Genomic DNA, 17,294 nt, shown 5'->3' with positions numbered 1-17,294 from the left:
CCCCTTCCATCGCCCCATGGAACCGTGGGCCCCACTGCCCCTCTCCCCTTCCATCGCCCCATGGAACCGTGGGCCCCCTTGCCCCTCTCCCCTTCCATTGCCCCATAGATCCTTGGGCCCCCTTGCCCCTCTTCCCTTCCATCGCCCCATGGAACCGTGGGCCCCCTTGCCCCTCTCCCCTTCCATTGCCCCATGGAACCGTGGGCCCCACTGCCCCTCTCTCCTTGGGCCCCCTTGCTCCTCTCCCCTCCTATCAGCCCCACATCGGGGTTGGGCTAGAGGACCATTGCGCCCCCTTTCCCCTTCCATCGCCCCATGGAACCGTGGGCCCCACTGCCCCTCTCCCCTTCCATCGCCCCATGGAACCGTGGGCCCCATTGCCCCTCTTCCCTTCCATCACCCCATGGAACCGTGGGCCCCATTGCCCCTCTTCCCTTCCATCACCCCATGGAACCGTGGGCCCCCTTGCCCCTCTCCCCTTCCATCGCCCCATGGAACCTTGGGCCCCCTTGCCCCTCTCCCCTTCCATCACCCCATGGAACCGTGGGCCCCACTGCCCCTCTCTCCTTGGGCCCCCTTGCTCCTCTCCCCTCCTATCAGCCCCACATCGGGGTTGGGCTAGAGGACCATTGAGCCCCCTTGCCCCTTTCATTGCCCCATGGAACCGTGGGCCCCATTGCCCCTCTCCCCTTCCATCGCCCCATGGAACCGTGGGCCCCATTGCCCCTCTTCCCTTCCATCACCCCATGGAACCGTGGGCCCCATTGCCCCTCTTCCCTTCCATTGCCCCATAGATCCTTGGGCCCCCTTGCCCCTCTTCCCTTCCATTGCCCCATGGAACCTTGGGCCCCCTTGCCCCTCTCCCCTTCCATCACCCCATGGAACCGTGGGCCCCATTGCCCCTCTCTCCTTGGGCCCCCTTGCTCCTCTCCCCTCCTATCAGCCCCACATCGGGGTTGGGCTAGAGGACCATTGAGCCCCCTTGCCCCTTTCATTGCCCCATGGAACCCTGGGCCCCATTGCCCCTCTCCCCTTCCATCGCCCCATGGAACCGTGGGCCCCATTGCCCCTCTTCCCTTCCATCACCCCATGGAACCGTGGGCCCCATTGCCCCTCTTCCCTTCCATTGCCCCATAGATCCTTGGGCCCCCTTGCCCCTCTTCCCTTCCATTGCCCCATGGAACCTTGGGCCCCCTTGCCCCTCTCCCCTTCCATCACCCCATGGAACCGTGGGCCCCCTTGCCCCTCTCTCCTTGGGCCCCCTTGCCCCTCTCCCCTCCTATCAGCCCCACATCTGGTTTGGGCTAGAGGACCATTGAGCCCCCTTGCCCCTCTTCCATCGCCCCATGGAACCGTGGGCCCCATTGCCCCTCTCCCCTTCCATCGCCCCATGGAACCGTGGGCCCCATTGCCCCTCTTCCCTTCCATTGCCCCATAGATCCTTGGGCCACCTTGCCCCTCTTCCCTTCCATCGCCCCATGGAACCTTGGGCCCCCTTGCCCCTCTCCCCTTCCATCACCCCATGGAACCGTGGGCCCCATTGCCCCTCTCTCCTTGGGCCCCCTTGCTCCTCTCCCCTCCTATCAGCCCCACATCGGGGTTGGGCTAGAGGACCATTGAGCCCCCTTGCCCCTTTCATTGCCCCATGGAACCGTGGGCCCCATTGCCCCTCTCCCCTTCCATCGCCCCATGGAACCGTGGGCCCCATTGCCCCTCTTCCCTTCCATCGCCCCATGGAACCGTGGGCCCCATTGCCCCTCTTCCCTTCCATTGCCCCATAGATCCTTGGGCCCCCTTGCCCCTCTTCCCTTCCATTGCCCCATGGAACCTTGGGCCCCCTTGCCCCTCTCCCCTTCCATCACCCCATGGAACCGTGGGCCCCATTGCCCCTCTCTCCTTGGGCCCCCTTGCTCCTCTCCCCTCCTATCAGCCCCACATCGGGGTTGGGCTAGAGGACCATTGAGCCCCCTTGCCCCTTTCATTGCCCCATGGAACCATGGGCCCCATTGCCCCTCTCCTATCAGCCCCACATCGGGGTTGGACTAGAGGACCATTGTGCCCCATTGCCCCTCTATCGCCCCATAGATCCTTGGGCCCCATTGTTGGTGGGGTTGTGGGTTGAGTTCAGTTGTGTTGTTGTGTTGTGCTGAGTTGTGCATTGGGTTGCGGGTTGTGCATTTCCCTTCGGTGCAGAAGGTGTGTGTTGAGTTGGGTTGTTGGTTGGGTTTGGTTGTGTTGTGGGTTGTGTTGAGTTGGGTTGAGTTGTTGGTTGTGTTGTGTGTTGTGTTGTTGGTTGGGTTCGGTTGAGATTTGGGGTTGTGTTGTGGGTTGTGTTGTGGGTTGAGTTGTTGCTTGGGTTGTGTGTTGAGTTGTGTTGGGTTGTTGGTTGGGTTTGGTTGAGTTTTGGGGTTAGATTGTGGGTTGTGGGTTGTGTTGTGGGTTGAGTTGAGTTGGGTTGAGTTGTTGGTTGTGTTGTGTGTTGTGTTGAGTTGGGTTGTTGGTTGGGTTTGGTTGAGTTTTGGGGTTGTGTTGTGGGTGGTGTTGAGTTGGGTTGAGTTGTTGGTTGTGTTGTGTTGTTGGTTGGGTTCGGTTGAGTTTTGGGGTTGTGTTGTGTGTTGAGTTGTTGCTTGGGTTGTGTGTTGAGTTGTGTTGGGTTGTTGGTTGGGTTTGGTTGAGTTTTGGGGTTAGGTTGTGGGTTGTGTTGTGTTGTGGGTTGAGTTGAGTTGTTGGTTGTGTTGTGTGTTGAGTTGTGTTGTTGGTTGGTTTCGGTTGAGTTTTGGGGTTGTGTTGTGGGTTGTGTTGTGGGTTGAGTTGTTGCTTGGGTTGTGTGTTGAGTTGTGTTGGGTTGTTGGTTAGGTTTGGTTGAGTTTTGGGGTTAGGTTGTGGGTTGTGTTGTGTTGTGGGTTGAGTTGGGTTGAGTTGTTGGTTGTGTTGTGTTGTGTTGTTGGTTGGGTTCGGTTGAGTTTTGGGGTTGTGTTGTGGGTTGTGTTGTGGGTTGAGTTGTTGGTTGGGTTTGGTTGTGTTGTGGGTTGTGTTGAGTTGGGTTGAGTTGTTGGTTGTGTTGTGTTGTTGGTTGGGTTCGGTTGAGTTTTGGGGTTGTGTTGTGGGTTGTGTTGTGGGTTGAGTTGTTGCTTGGGTTGTGTTGGGTTGTTGGTTTGGTTCGGTTGAGTTTTGGGGTTGTGTTGTGCGTTGTGTTGTGGGTTTAGTTGTTGGTTGGGTTGTGTGTTGAGTTGTGTTGTTAGTTGGGTTCGGTTGAGTTTTGGGGTTGTGTTGTGGGTTGTGTTGTGGATTGAGTTGTTGGTTGGGTTGTGTGTTGAGTTGTGTTGGGTTGTTGGTTGGGTTTGGTTGAGTTTTGGGGTTAGGTTGTGGGTTGTGTTGTGTTGTGTGTTGTGTTGTGTTGTTGGTTGGGTTCGGTTGAGTTTTGGGGTTGTGTTGTGGGTTGTGTTGTGGGTTGAGTTGTTGGTTGGGTTGTGTTGAGTTGTGTTGGGTTGTTGGTTGGACTCGGTTGTGTTTTGGGGTTAGGTTGTGGGTTGTGTTGTGTTGTGGGTTGAGTTGTTGGTTGGGTTCAGTTGAGCTTTGGGGTTGTGTTGTGGGTTGTGTTGAGTTGGGTTGTTGGTTGTGTTGTTTGTTGTGTGTTGTGTTGAGTTGTGTTGTTGGTTGGGTTTGGTTGAGTTTGGTTGAGTTTTGGGGTTAGGTTGTGGGTTGTGTTGTGTTGTGGGTTGAGTTGAGTTGGGTTGAGTTGTTGGTTGTGTTGTGTGTTGTGTTGAGTTGTATTGTTGGTTGGGTTTGGTTGAGTTTTGGGGTTAGGTTGTGGGTTGTGTTGTGTTGTGGGTTGAGTTTTGGGGTTGTGTTGTGGGTTGAGTTGGGTTGGGTTGTTGGTTGTATTGTGTGTTGAGTTGGGTTGTTGGTTGGGTTCGGTTGAGTTTTGGGGTTTTGTTGTGAGTTGTGTTGTGTTGCGGGTTGAGTTGAGTTGGGTTGAGTTGTTGGTTGTGTTGTGTTGAGTTGTATTGTTGGTTGGGTTTGGTTGTTTTGGGGTTAGGTTGTGGGTTGTGTTGTGTTGCGTTGTGGGTTGAGTTGTTGGTTGAGTTGTTGGTTCAGTTGTGTTGAGTTGTGTTGGGTTGTTGGTTGGACTCGGTTGTGTTTTGGGGTTAGGTTGTGGGTTGTGTTGTGTTGTGGGTTGAGTTGTATTGTTGGTTGGGTTCGGTTGAGTTTTGGGGTTGTGTTGTGAGTTGTGTTGTGTTGCGTTGTGGGTTGAGTTGTTGGTTGGGTTGAGTGTTGAGTTGTGTTGTTGGGTTGTGTGCAGTTGTGCATTGGGTTGTGGGTTGTGCATTTCCCTTTGGTGCACAAACCACCCATTCAGTTTCTTGAATTGACAACACACAAACACACACACACACACCTTTTGTGAACCAAGACAACTTTAATAATCTACATATATTTACACACCTAAAATTGAATTTAAAACAAGTGTGAATTTAAAACTGCATTGTGTTGTGTGTCGTGTTGTTGCTTTGAGTTGTGTTCTGTTGAGTTGTGGGTTGAGTTGTGTTGAGTTGTGTTGAGCTGCGTTGGGTTGAGTTGCGTTGGGTTGAGTTGTGTTGACTTGGGTTGAGTTGCGTTGACCTGTGTTGAGTTGCGTTGACCTGTGTTGAGTTGCGTTGACCTGGGTTGAGTTGTGTTGACTTGGGTTGAGCTGTGTTGCGTTGCCCTGCATTGTGTTGAGTTGTGTTGACTAGTGTTGCATTGAGTCATTGGGTTGTGTGTTGAGTTGCATTGCGTTGCGTTCTGTTGAGTTGTGGGTTGAGTTGTGTTGAGTTTTGTTGAGCTGCGTTGGGTTGAGTTGCGTTCAGTTGGCTTGCATTGAGTTGTGTTGAGTTGCGTTGACCTGTGTTGAGTTGTGTTGACTTGGGTTGAGCTGCGTTGAGTTGCCCTGCATTGTGTTGAGTTGTGTTGACTAGTGTTGAGTTGCCTTGAGTCACCTTGCCTTGTGTTGAGTTGCGTTGCATTGAGTTGACTTGGGTTGAGTTGCGTTGACTTGGGTTGAGTTGCATTGACTTGGGTTGAGTTGCCTTGCATTGTGTTGAGTTGTGTTGACTAGTGTTGAGTCGCCTTGCATTGTGTTGAGTTGTGTTGACTAGTGTTGAGTCGCCTTGCATTGTGTTGAGTTGTGTTGACTAGTGTTGAGTCGCCTTGCATTGTGTTGAGTTGTGTTGACTAGTGTTGAGTTGCCTTGCATTGTGTTGAGTTGTGTTGATTAGTGTCGAGTCGCCTTGCATTGTGTTGAGTTGTGTTGACTAGTGTTGAGTTGCCTTGCATTGTGTTGAGTTGTGTTGACTAGTGTCGAGTCGCCTTGCATTGTGTTGAGTTGTGTTGACTAGTGTTGAGTTGCCTTGCATTGTGTTGAGTTGTGTTGACTAGTGTTGAGTTGGGTTGAGTTGCCTTGCATTGTGTTGAGTTGTGTTGACTAGTGTTGAGTTGGGTTGAGTCGCCTTGCCTTACGTTGAGTTGCGTTGCATTGAGTTGACTTGGGTTGAGTTGCGTTGACTTGGGTTGAGTTGCGTTGAGTTGCCTTGCGTTGTGTTGAGTTGTGTTGACTAGTGTTGAGTTGCCTTGAGTCACCTTGCGTTGAGTTGCGTTGCATTGAGTTGACTTGGGTTGAGTTGCGTTGGGTTGTGGGTTGAGTTGTTGAGTGGTGTTGGGTTGAGTTACGTTCTGTTGACTTGCATTGAGTTGTGTTGAGTTGTGTTGACTTGGGTTGGGTTGGGTTGACTTGGGTTGAGTTGCATTGACTTGGGTTGAGTTGCGTTGACTTGGGTTGAGTTGCGTTGAGTTGTGTTGAGTTGTGTTGACTAGTATTGAGTTGCCTTGAGTCGCCTTGCCTTGCGTTGAGTTGCGTTGCATTGAGTTGACTTGGGTTGTGTTGCGTTGACTTGTGTTGACTTGGGTTGAGTTGCGTTGACTTGGGTTGAGTTGCGTTGAGTTGCCTTGCATTGTGTTGAGTTGTGTTGACTAGTGTTGAGTTGCCTTGAGTCGCCTTGCCTTGCGTTGAGTTGCGTTGCATTGAGTTGACTTGGGTTGTGTTGCGTTGACTTGTGTTGACTTGTGTTGAGTTGCGTTGACTTGGGTTGAGTTGCGTTGAGTTGCCTTGCATTGTGTTGAGTTGTGTTGACTAGTGTTGAGTTGCCTTGAGTCGCCTTGCCTTGCGTTGAGTTGCGTTGCATTGTGTTGACTTGGGTTGTGTTGCGTTGACTTGTGTTGACTTGGGTTGAGTTGCATTGACTTGGGTTGAGTTGTGTTGAGTTGCCTTGCATTGTGTTGAGTTGTGTTGACTAGTGTTGAGTTGCCTTGAGTCGCCTTGCGTTGAGTTGCGTTGAGTTGCGTTGCATTGAGTTGACTTGTGTTGAGTTGCCTTGACTTGTGTTGAGTTGCGTTGACTTGGGTTGAGTTGCGTTGAGTTGCCTTGCATTGTGTTGAGTTGTGTTGACTAGTGCTGAGTTGCCTTGAGTCGCCTTGCGTTGAGTTGCGTTGAGTTGCGTTGCATTGAGTTGACTTGGGTTGTGTTGCATTGACTTGTGTTGAGTTGTTGAATTGGGTTGAGTTGCGTTGACTTGGGTTGAGTTGCATTAACTTGGGTTGAGTTGCCCTGCATTGTGTTGAGTTGTGTTGACTAGTGTTGAGTTGCCTTGAGTCGCCTTGCGTTGAGTTGCGTTGAGTTGCGTTGCATTGAGTTGACTTGGGTTGAGTTGCATTGACTTGGGTTGAGTTGCGTTGAGTTGCCTTGCATTGTGTTGAGTTGTGTTGACTAGTGTTGAGTTGCCTTGAGTCGCCTTGCCTTGCGTTGCATTGAGTTGACTTGGGTTGAGTTGCATTGACTTCTGTTGACTTGTGTTGACTTCCATTGCGTTGGGTTCCATTGAGTTGCGTTGACTTGTCTAGACTTGCGTTGAGTTGAGTTGCATTGAGTCATTAGGTTGTGTTGTGTTGAGTTGTGTTGTGTTGCGTTGCGTTGAGTGGGGCTGAGTTGTGTTGACTTGGATTGAGTTGAGTTGACTTGGGTTGAGTTGACTTGAGTTGTGTTGTGTGTTGAGTTGGGTTGCGTTGAGTTGCGTTGACTTGTGTTGAATTGTGTTGAGTTGCGTTGACTTGGGTTGAGTTGACTTGTGTTGACTTACGTTGAGTTGTGTTGAGTTGCGTCAACTTGTGTTGTTGAATTTTGTCACCCCCAGTCCCCCTTCCCTTTCCATTCAGGATTGAGTTGCGTTGAGTTGTGTTGTTGTGTCACCCTTCCCACCCTCAATCGGTTGAGTTGTGTTGAGTTACGTTGACTTGTGTTGAGTTGCGCTGACTTGAGTTGCCTTGACTTGTGTTGAGTTGCCTTGAATTGTGTTGAGTTATATTGGGTTGAGTTGTGTTGAGTTGCATTGGGTTGCGTTACGTTGTGTTGATGTGCATTTCATTTCATTGGGTAGAGTTGTGTTGAGTTGCGTTGACTTGGGTTGAGTTGCGTTGAGTTGCCTTGCGTTGCATTGACTTGCATTGCATTTCGTTGTGTTGTGTTCAATTGCATTGACTTGTGTTGAGTTGCGTTGACTTGAGTTGCGTTGACTTGTGTTGACTTGTGTTGAGTTGCGTTGCCTTGCATTGTTGAGTTGTGTCACCCCCCCAGTCGCCTTTCCCTTCCCACCCTCAGTCAGTTGAGTTGTGTTGAATTGTGAGTTGAGTTGCATTGAGTTATTGGCTTGTGTGTTGAGTTGCGTTGACTTGTGTTGAGTTGTGTTGAGTTGTGTCACCCTTCCCACCCTCAATCAGTTGGGTTGTATTGAGTTGCATTGAGTTATTGGGCTGTGTGTTGAGTTGCGTTGACTTGTGTTGTGTTGAGTTGTGTCACCCTTCCCACCCTCAATCAGTTGAGTTGTGTTGAGTTGCATTGAGTTATTGGGCTGTGTGTTGAGTTGCGTTGACTTGTCTTGAGTTGCGTTGACTTGTGCTGACTTGTCTTGAGTTGCGTTGACTTGTCTTGAGTTGTGTTGACTTGTGCTGAGTTGTGTCACGCTTCCCACCCTCAATCAGTTGAGTTGTGTTGAGTTGCATTGAGTTATTGGGCTATGTGTTGAGTTGCGTTGACTTGCGTTGAGTTGTGTTGACTTACATTGACTTGCATTGACTTGTCTTGAGTTGCGTTGACTTGCGTTGAGTTGTGTTCACTTACATTGACTTGCATTGACTTGTCTTGAGTTGCGTTGACTTGCGTTGAGTTGTGTTGACTTACATTGACTTGCATTGACTTGTCTTGAGTTGCGTTGACTTGCGTTGAGTTGTGTTGACTTACATTGACTTGTCTTGAGTTGCGTTGACTTGCGTTGAGTTGTGTTGACTTACATTGACTTGCATTGACTTGTCTTGAGTTGCGTTGACTTGCGTTGAGTTGTGTTGACTTACATTGACTTGCATTGACTTGTCTTGAATTGCGTTGACTTGCGTTGAGTTGTGTTGACTTACATTGACTTGTCTTGAGTTGCGTTGACTTGCGTTGAGTTGTGTTGACTTACATTGACTTGTCTTGAATTGCGTTGACTTGGGTTGAGTTGTGTTGACTTACATTGACTTGCATTGACTTGTCTTGAGTTGCGTTGACTTGCGTTGACTTTTGTTGAGTTGTGTTGAGTTGCGTTGAGTTGTGTTGTGTTGCGTTGTGTCAATCGCTCACCTCATTGGCCAGCATCTCCAGCTGGCTCCTCTCCCTCCCTCCTTCCTCACTGAATTCCCCGCCCAGCTGCCAGACCTTGACTCCGCCCCCTCCGTCCCCGGCGGCCAATAGCTGAGGCCGCCTGGGGTTGAACTCCAGGCAGTAGGCGGGCTCTGGGCTTTGACGGACGGAGAGCGAGGGCTTCTGGGAGTTTTGGCCAAAGTCGAAGAGATGGACTTCCCCTGGGGAAACACAGAGTAATTTATTTTAATTTTATTCGGCAAATTTAAATCCATCTTAAATCAATATTTTAATACATTTAAATTAAAAAAATAGTAGTAGTAGTAGTAGTAGTAGTAGTAAGTGGCTGGGGAAGCCTAGGCAGGGTATAAATAATAAGGTAGTAGTAGTAGTAGTAGTAGCAGCAGCAGCTGGGGAAGCCTAGGCAGGGTATAAATAAGTTAGTAGTAGTAGTAGTAGTAGTAGTAGTGGCTGGGGAAGCCCAGGCAGGGTATAAATAATAAGGTAGTAGTAGTAGTAGTAGCAACAGTAGCAGCTGGGGAAGCCCAGGCAGGGTATAAGTAATAAAGTAGTAGTAGTAGTAAGTTGGCAAGTTGGTATTAAGTAGTAGTAGTAAGTTAGTAAGTTGGTATTATTAATAGCAGCAGTTGGGGAAGCCCAGGCAGGGTATAAAAAGTTAGTAGTAGTAGAAGTAGTAGTAGTAGCAGCTGGGGAAGCCCAGGCAGGGTATAATATTATTATTAGTAGTAGTAGTAGTAGTGGCTGGGGAAGCCCAGGCAGGGTATAAATAATAAGGTAGTAGTAGTAGTAGTAGTGGTAGCAGCAGCAGCTGGGGAAGCCTAGGCAGGGTATAAATAAGTTAGTAGTAGTAGTAGTAGTGGCTGGGGAAGCCCAGGCAGGGTATAAATAATAAGGTAGTAGTAGTAGTAGTAGTAGCAGCAGCAGCTGGGGAAGCCTAGGCAGGGTATAAATAAGTTAGTAGTAGTAGTAGTAGTAGTAGTGGCTGGGGAAGCCCAGGCAGGGTATAAATAATAAGGTAGTAGTAGTAGTAGCAACAGTAGCAGCTGGGGAAGCCCAGGCAGGGTATAAATAAGTTAGTAGAAGTAGTAGTAGTAGTGGCTGGGGAAGCCCAGGCAGGGTATTAATAATAAGGTAGTAGTAGTAGTAGTAGCAACAGTAGCAGCTGGGGAAGCCCAGGCAGGGTATAAGTAATAAAGTAGTAGTAGTAGTAAGTTGGCAAGTTGGTATTAGTAGTAGTAGTAAGTTAGTAAGTTGGTATTATTAATAGCAGCAGTTGGGGAAGCCCAGGCAGGGTATAAAAAGTTAGTAGTAGTAGTAGTAGTAGTAGTAGCAGCTGGGGAAGCCCAGGCAGGGTATAAATAATAAGTTGGTAGTCGTAGTAGCAGGTGTATTGGCTGTGGAAGCCCACGCAGGGTATAATATTATTATTATTAGTAGTAGTAGTAGTTGGGGAAGCCCAGGCAGGGTATAAATAATAAGGTAGTAGTAGTAGTAGTAGTAGTAGTAGTAGCAGCAGCTGGGGAAGCCTAGGCAGGCTATAAATAAGTTAGTAGTAGTAGTAGTAGTGGCTGGGGAAGCCCAGGCAGGGTATAAATAATAAGGTAGTAGTAGTAGCAGCAGCAGCAACAGCTGGGGAAGCCTAGGCAGGGTATAAATAAGTTAGTAGTAGTAGTAGTAGTAGTAGTGGCTGGGGAAGCCCAGGCAGGGTATAAATAATAAGGTAGTAGTAGTAGTAGCAGCAGCAGCAGCTGGGGAAGCCTAGGCAGGGTATAAATAAGTTAGTAGTAGTAGTAGTAGTAGTGGCTGGGGAAGCCCAGGCAGGGTATAAATAATAAGGTAGTAGTAGTAGTAGCAGCAGCAGCTGGGGAAGCCTAGGCAGGGTATAAGTTAGTAGTAGTAGTAGTAGTAGTAGTAGTAGTAGTGGCTGGGGAAGCCCAGGCAGGGTATAAATAATAAGGTAGTAGTAGTAGTAGTAGCAACATTAGCAGCTGGGGAAGCCCAGGCAGGGTATAAGTAATAAAGTAGTAGTAGTAGTAAGTTGGCAAGTTGGTATTAGTAGTAGTAGTAAGTTAGTAAGTTGGTATTATTAATAGTAGCACTAGTGGCTGGGGAAGCCCAGGCAGGGTATAAATAATAAGGTAGTAGTAGTAGTAGTAGCAGCAGCAGTAGCTGGGGAAGCCTAGGCAGGGTATAAATAAGTTAGTAGTAGTAGTAGTAGTGGCTGGGGAAGCCCAGGCAGGGTATAAATAATAAGGTAGTAGTAGTAGTAGTAGTAGCAGCAGCTGGGGAAGCCTAGGCAGGGTATAAATACGTTAGTAGTAGTAGTAGTAGTAGTGGCTGGGGAAGCCTAGGCAGGGTATAAATAAGTTAGTAGTAGTAGTAGTAGTAGTAGTAGTAGTGGCTGGGGAAGCCCAGGCAGGGTATAAATAATAAGGTAGTAGTAGTAGTAGCAGCAGCAGCTGGGGAAGCCTAGGCAGGGTATAAATAAGTTAGTAGTAGTAGTAGTAGTAGTAGTGGCTGGGGAAGCCCAGGCAGGGTATAAATAATAAGGTAGTAGTAGTAGTAGTAGTAGCAGCAGCAGCTGGGGAAGCCTAGGCAGGGTATGCTAGTAGTAGTAGTAGTAGTAGTGGCTGGGGAAGCCCAGGCAGGGTATAAATAATAAGGTAGTAGTAGTAGTAGCAGCAGCAGCTGGGGAAGCCTAGGCAGGGTATAAATAAGTTAGTAGTAGTAGTAGTAGTAGTAGTGGCTGGGGAAGCCCAGGCAGGGTATAAATAATAAGGTAGTAGTAGTAGTAGCAGCAGCAGCTGGGGAAGCCTAGGCAGGGTATAAGTTAGTAGTAGTAGTAGTAGTGGCTGGGGAAGCCCAGGCAGGGTATAAATAATAAGGTAGTAGCAGTAGTAGTAGTAGTAGCAGCAGCAGCTGGGGAAGCCTAGGCAGGGTATAAATAAGTTAGTAGTAGTAGTAGTAGTAGTAGTAGTGGCTGGGGAAGCCCAGGCAGGGTATAAATAATAAGGTAGTAGTAGTAGTAGTAGCAGCAGTAGCAGCTGGGGAAGCCCACGCAGGGTATAAATAATAAAGTAGTAGTAGTAAGTTGGCAAGTTGGTATTAGTAGTAGTAGTAACTTGGTAAGTTGGTATTATTAATAGTAGCACTAGTGGCTGGGGAAGCCCAGGCAGGGTATAAATAATAAGGTAGTAGTAGTAGTAGTAGTAGTAGCAGCAGCAGTAGCTGGGGAAGCCTAGGCAGGGTATAAATAAGTTAGTAGTAGTAGTAGTAGTGGCTGGGGAAGCCCAGGCAGGGTATAAATAATAAGGTAGTAGTAGTAGTAGTAGTAGTAGTAGCAGTAGCTGGGGAAGCCTAGGCAGGGTATAAATAAGTTAGTAGTAGTAGTAGTGGCTGGGGAAGCCCAGGCAGGGTATAAATAATAAGGTAGTAGTAGTAGTAGTAGCAACAGTAGCAGCTGGGGAAGCCCAGGCAGGGTATAAGTAATAAAGTAGTAGTAGTAAGTTGGCAAGTTGGTATTAGTAGTAGTAGTAAGTTAGTAATTGGTATTATTAATAGTAGCACTAGTGGCTGGGGAAGCCCAGGCAGGGTATAAATAATAAGTTGTCAGTAATAGTAGTAGTAGTAGTAGTAGTGGCTGGGGAAGCCCAGACATGGTATAAAACGTTGTTAGTAATAGTAGTAATACTAGTGGCTGGGGAAGCCCAGTGAGGGTATAAATAATACATTAGTAGTAGTAGTAGCTGGGCAAGCCCTGGCAAGGTATAAATGTTAGTAGTAGTAGTAGTAATAGTAGTGGAGGCTGAGGAAGCCCAGGCAGTTAGTAATAGTAGTAATAGTAATAGTAGTAGTGGCTGGGGAAGCCCAGACGGTATAAATAAGTTGTTAGTAGTAGTAGTAATACTAGTGGCTGGGGAAGCCCAGTGAGGGTATAAATAAGTTAGTAGTAGTAGTAGTGGCTGGGGAAGCCCAGGTAAGGTATAAATAATAGTAGTAGCAGCAGCAGTTGGGGAAGCCCAGGCAGGGTATAAAAAGTTAGTAGTAGTAGAAGTAGTAGTAGTAGCAGCTGGGGAAGCCCAGGCAGGGTATAAATAATAAGTTGGTAGTCGTAGTAGGAGGTGTATTGGCTGTGGAAGCCCACACAGGGTATAATGTTAGTAGTAGTAGTAGTAGTAGTAGTAGTGGCTGGGGAAGCCCACGCAGGGTATATATAATAAGGTAGTAGTAGTAGTAGTAGTAGTAGCAGTAGCAGCTGGGGAAGCCCACGCAGGGTATAAATAATAAAGTAATAGTAGTAAGTTGGCAAGTTGGTATTAGTAGTAGTAGTAAGTTGGTAAGTTGGTATTAATAGTAGCACTAGTGGCTGGGGAAGCCCAGGCAGGGTATAAAAAGTAGTAGTAGTAGTAGCAGGAGCAGTTGGGGAAGCCCAGGCAAGGTATAAGTAATAAAGTAGTAGGAGTAGTAAGTTGGCAAGTTGGTATTAGTAGTAGTAGTAAGTTGGTAAGTTGGTATTATTAATAGTAGCACTAGTGGCTGGGGAAGCCCAGGCAGGGTATAAAAAGGTAGTAGTACTAGTAGCAGCAGCAGTTGGGGAAGCCCAGGCAAGGTATAAGTAATAAAGTAGTAGGAGTAGTAAGTTGGCAAGTTGGTATTAGTAGTAGTAGTAAGTTGGTAAGTTGGTATTATTAATAGTAGCACTAGTGGCTGGGGAAGCCCAGGCAGGGTATAAAAAGTAGTAGTAGTAGTAGTAGCAGGAGCAGTTGGGGAAGCCTAGGCAAGGTATAAGTAATAAAGTAGTAGTAGTAAGTTGGCAAGTTGGTATTAGTAGTAGTAGCAACTTGGTAAGTTGGTATTATTAATAGTAACACTAGTGGCTGGGGAAGCCCAGGCAGGGTATAAAAAGTAGTAGTAGTAGTAGTAGCAGGAGCAGTTGGGGAAGCCTAGGCAAGGTATAAGTAATAAAGTAGTAGGAGTAGTAAGTTGGCAAGTTGGTATTAGTAGTAGTAGTAAGTTGGTAAGTTGGTATTATTAATAGTAGCACTAGTGGCTGGGGAAGCCCAGGCAGGGTATAAAAAGTTAGTAGTAGTAGTAGTAGTAGTAGCAGCAGTTGGGGAAGCCCAGGCAAGGTATAAGTAATAAGTTAATAGTAGTAGTAGTGGCTGAGGAAGCCCAGGAATGTTATGAGTAGTAGTAATACTAGTGGCTGGGGAAGCCCAGGCAGGGTATAAATAATAAGTTGTTATTAGTGGTAGTAATCCTAGTGGCAGCTGGGGAAGCCCAGGCAAGATATAAATAGTAACTTGGTAGTAGTAGTAGTAGTAGTTGCTGGAGAAGCCCAGGAAGGATATAAATAATAATTTAGTAGTAATAGCAGTAGCTGGGGAAGCCCAGGCAGAGTATAAATCAACTGATGGTAGTAGTAGTAGTAGTAGTAGTTGCTGGGGAAGCCCAGGCAGAGTATAATCAATTGGTGGTAGTAGTAGTAGCAGTAGTAGTTGCTGGGGAAGCCCAGGCAGAGTATAAATCAATTGGTGGTAGTAGTAGTAGTAGTAGTAGTTGCTGAGGAAGCCCAGGCAGAGTATAAATCAATTGGTGGTAGTAGTAGTAGTAGTAGTAGTTGCTGGGGAAGCCCAGGCAGAGTATAAATCAATTGGTGGTAGTAGTAGTAGTAGTAGTAGTTGCTGAGGAAGCCCAGGCAGAGTATAAATCAATTGGTGGTAGTAGTAGTAGTAGTAGTTGCTGGGGAAGCCCAGGCAGAGTATAAATCAATTGGTGGTAGTAGTAGTAGTAGTAGTAGTTGCTGAGGAAGCCCAGGCAGAGTATAAATCAATTGGTGGTAGTAGTAGTAGTAGTAGTTGCTGAGGAAGCCCAGGCAGAGTATAAATCAATTGGTGGTAGTAGTAGTAGTAGTTGCTGGGGAAGCCCAGGCAGAGTATAATCAATTGGTGGTAGTAGTAGTAGTAGTAGTTGCTGAGGAAGCCCAGGCAGAGTATAAATCAATTGGTGGTAGTAGTAGTAGTAGTTGCTGGGGAAGCCCAGGCAGATTATAAATCAATTGGTGGTAGTAGTAGTAGCAGTAGTAGTTGCTGAGGAAGCCCAGGCAGAGTATAAATCAATTGGTAGTAGTAGTAGTAGTAGTTGCTGAGGAAGCCCAGGCAGAGTATAATCAATTGGTGGTAGTAGTAGTAGTAGTTGCTGGGGAAGCCCAGGCAGAGTATAATCAATTGGTGGTAGTAGTAGTAGCAGTAGTAGTTGCTGGGGAAGCCCAGGCAGAGTATAAATCATCAATTGGTGGTAGTAGTAGTAGTGGTAGTTGCTGGGGAAGCCCAGGCAGAGTATAAATCATCAATTGGTGGTAGTAGTAGTAGTAGTAGTAGCTGAGGAAGCCCAGGCAGAGTATAAATCAATTGGTGGTAGTAGTAGTAGTAGTAGTTGCTAGGGAAGCCCAGGCAGAGTATAATCAATTGGTGGTAGTAGTAGTAGTAGTAGTAGTAGTTGCTGGGGAAGCCCAGGCAGAGTATAAATCAATTGGTGGTAGTAGTAGTAGTAGTTACTGGGGAAGCCCAGGCAGAGTATAATCAATTGGTGGTAGTAGTAATAGTAGTAGTTGCTGGGGAAGCCCAGGCAGAGTATAAATCAATTGGTGGTAGTAGTAGTAGTAGTTGCTGGGGAAGCCCAGGCAGAGTATAATCAATTGGTGGTAGTAGTAGTAGCAGTAGTAGTTGCTGAGGAAGCCCAGGCAGAGTATAAATCATCAATTGGTGGTAGTAGTAGTAGTGGTAGTTGCTGGGGAAGCCCAGGCAGAGTATAAATCAATTGGTGGTAGTAGTAGTAGTAATTGCTGTGGAAGCCCAGGCAGAGTATAAATCAATTGGTGGTAGTAGTAATAGTAGTTGCTGAGGAAGCCCAGGCAGAGTATAATCAATTGGTGGTAGTAGTAATAGTAGTAGCTGGGGAAGCCCAGGCAGAGTATAATCAATTGGTGGTAGTAGTAGTAGTAGTAGTTGCTGGGGAAGCCCAGGCAGAGTATAATCAATTGGTGGTAGTAGTAGTAGCAGTAGTAGTTGCTGGGGAAGCCCAGGCAGAGTATAAATCAATTGGTGGTAGTAATAGTAGTAGTAGTAGTAGTAGTTGCTGGGGAAGCCCAGGCAGAGTATAAATCAATTGGTGGTAGTAGTAGTAGTTGCTGGGGAAGCCCAGGCAGAGTATAATCAATTGGTGGTAGTAGTAGTAGTAGTAGTAGTAGTAGTAGTTGTTGTTGCCGGGGAAGCCCAGGCAGAGTATAAATCAATTGGTGCTAGTAGTAGTAGTAGTTGCTGGGGAAGCCCAGGCAGAGTATAATCAATTGGTGGTGGTAGTAGTAGTAGTAGTAGTAGTAGTTGCTGGGGAAGCCCAGGCAGAGTATAAATCAATTGGTGGTAGTAGTAGTAGTAGTTGCTGAGGAAGCCCAGGCAGAGTATAAATCAATTGGTGGTGGTAGTAATAGTAGTTGCTGGGGAAGCCCAGACAGGGTAGGGGTAGTAGTAGTAGTAGTAGTAGTAGTAGTAGTAGTACCTTCTCCGGTAGTAGCAGCGAAGACCAGGGGCCGGACGGGGGACCACCTGACGCCGAAAACATACTTCCTGGAGAGTTGCAGGGATACTAGGGGCTGCGCCTGGAGCATGGAGTAGAGGTGAACATGGCCGTCGGTTCCTCCGCTCAGAAACAGGTTCCTCTCGGGAGGAAGAGTAATAAATAAAAGAGTAGTAAGTAGTAAGAATGAAGTGAAAGCAGTGAGTAATAATAAGTAACAAGTAAAAAGTAAAAAAACACAACAAAACAGAACAATGTAAGTAGTAGTAGTAGTAATAATAATAATAATAATAATAATAATAATAATAATATCTTCCTGTAGCAGTAGTAGTAGTAGTAGTAATAATAATAATAATAATAATAATAATAATAATAATAATAATAATAATATCTTCCTGTAGCAGCAGTAGTAGTAGTAGTAGTAGTAATAATAATAATAATAATAATAATAATAATAATAATAATAATAATAATAATATCTTCCTGTAGCAGTAAAAATATCTTCCTGTAGTAGTAGTAATAATAATAATAGTAACAACAACAAAACAACATATTTCTGTAGTAGTAGTAAAAATATCTTCCTGTAGTAGTAGTAGTAAGAATAAGAATAAGAATATTCCTGTTGTAGTATTAGTAATAGTAACAACAACTATAATAATATCTTCCTGTAGTAATAGTAGCAGCAGTAATAAGAATAAGAATATCTTCCTGTAGTAGTAGTATTAGTTATAGTAACAACAACAAAACAACAATAATATCTTCCTGTAGTAGTAGCAGCAGCAGTAATAAGAATAAGAATAAGAAGAATATCTTCCTGTACTAGTAGTATTAGTAATAGTAGCAACAACAACAACAACAAAACAACATATTTCTGTAGTAGTAGTAAAAATATCTTCCTGTAGTAGTAGTAGTAAGAATAAGAATAAGAATATTCCTGTTGTAGTATTAGTAATAGTAACAACAACTATAATAATATCTTCCTGTAGTAATA

The 17,294-nt window shown here is 46.3% G+C and overlaps 1 protein-coding gene across 1 annotated transcript in view; it reads right to left on the bottom strand.

Moving 5' to 3' along the window:
* Positions 1–4,491: 4,491 nt before the first annotated feature.
* The window catches only part of LOC307208401 (cytoplasmic dynein 2 intermediate chain 2-like), a 22,721-nt gene continuing 9,918 nt past the window's right edge, over positions 4,492–17,294 (bottom strand). Inside the window, exons 4-6 of the mRNA XM_079996484.1 lie at positions 16,286–16,443; positions 8,156–8,928; positions 4,492–4,915 (exon numbers count right to left, since the gene is read on the bottom strand). Coding sequence (XP_079852610.1) covers positions 8,696–8,928; positions 16,286–16,443 — 391 coding nt within the window. The 3' untranslated portion in view covers positions 4,492–4,915; positions 8,156–8,695. The remainder of the gene's footprint in view (positions 4,916–8,155; positions 8,929–16,285; positions 16,444–17,294) is intronic.

This window comes from Podarcis cretensis (assembly GCF_951804945.1).
Source record: "Podarcis cretensis genome assembly, contig: SCAFFOLD_28, whole genome shotgun sequence".
NCBI classification, from domain to species: Eukaryota; Metazoa; Chordata; class Lepidosauria; order Squamata; family Lacertidae; genus Podarcis; species Podarcis cretensis.
This window is presented reverse-complemented; position numbering and strand designations above follow the sequence as displayed.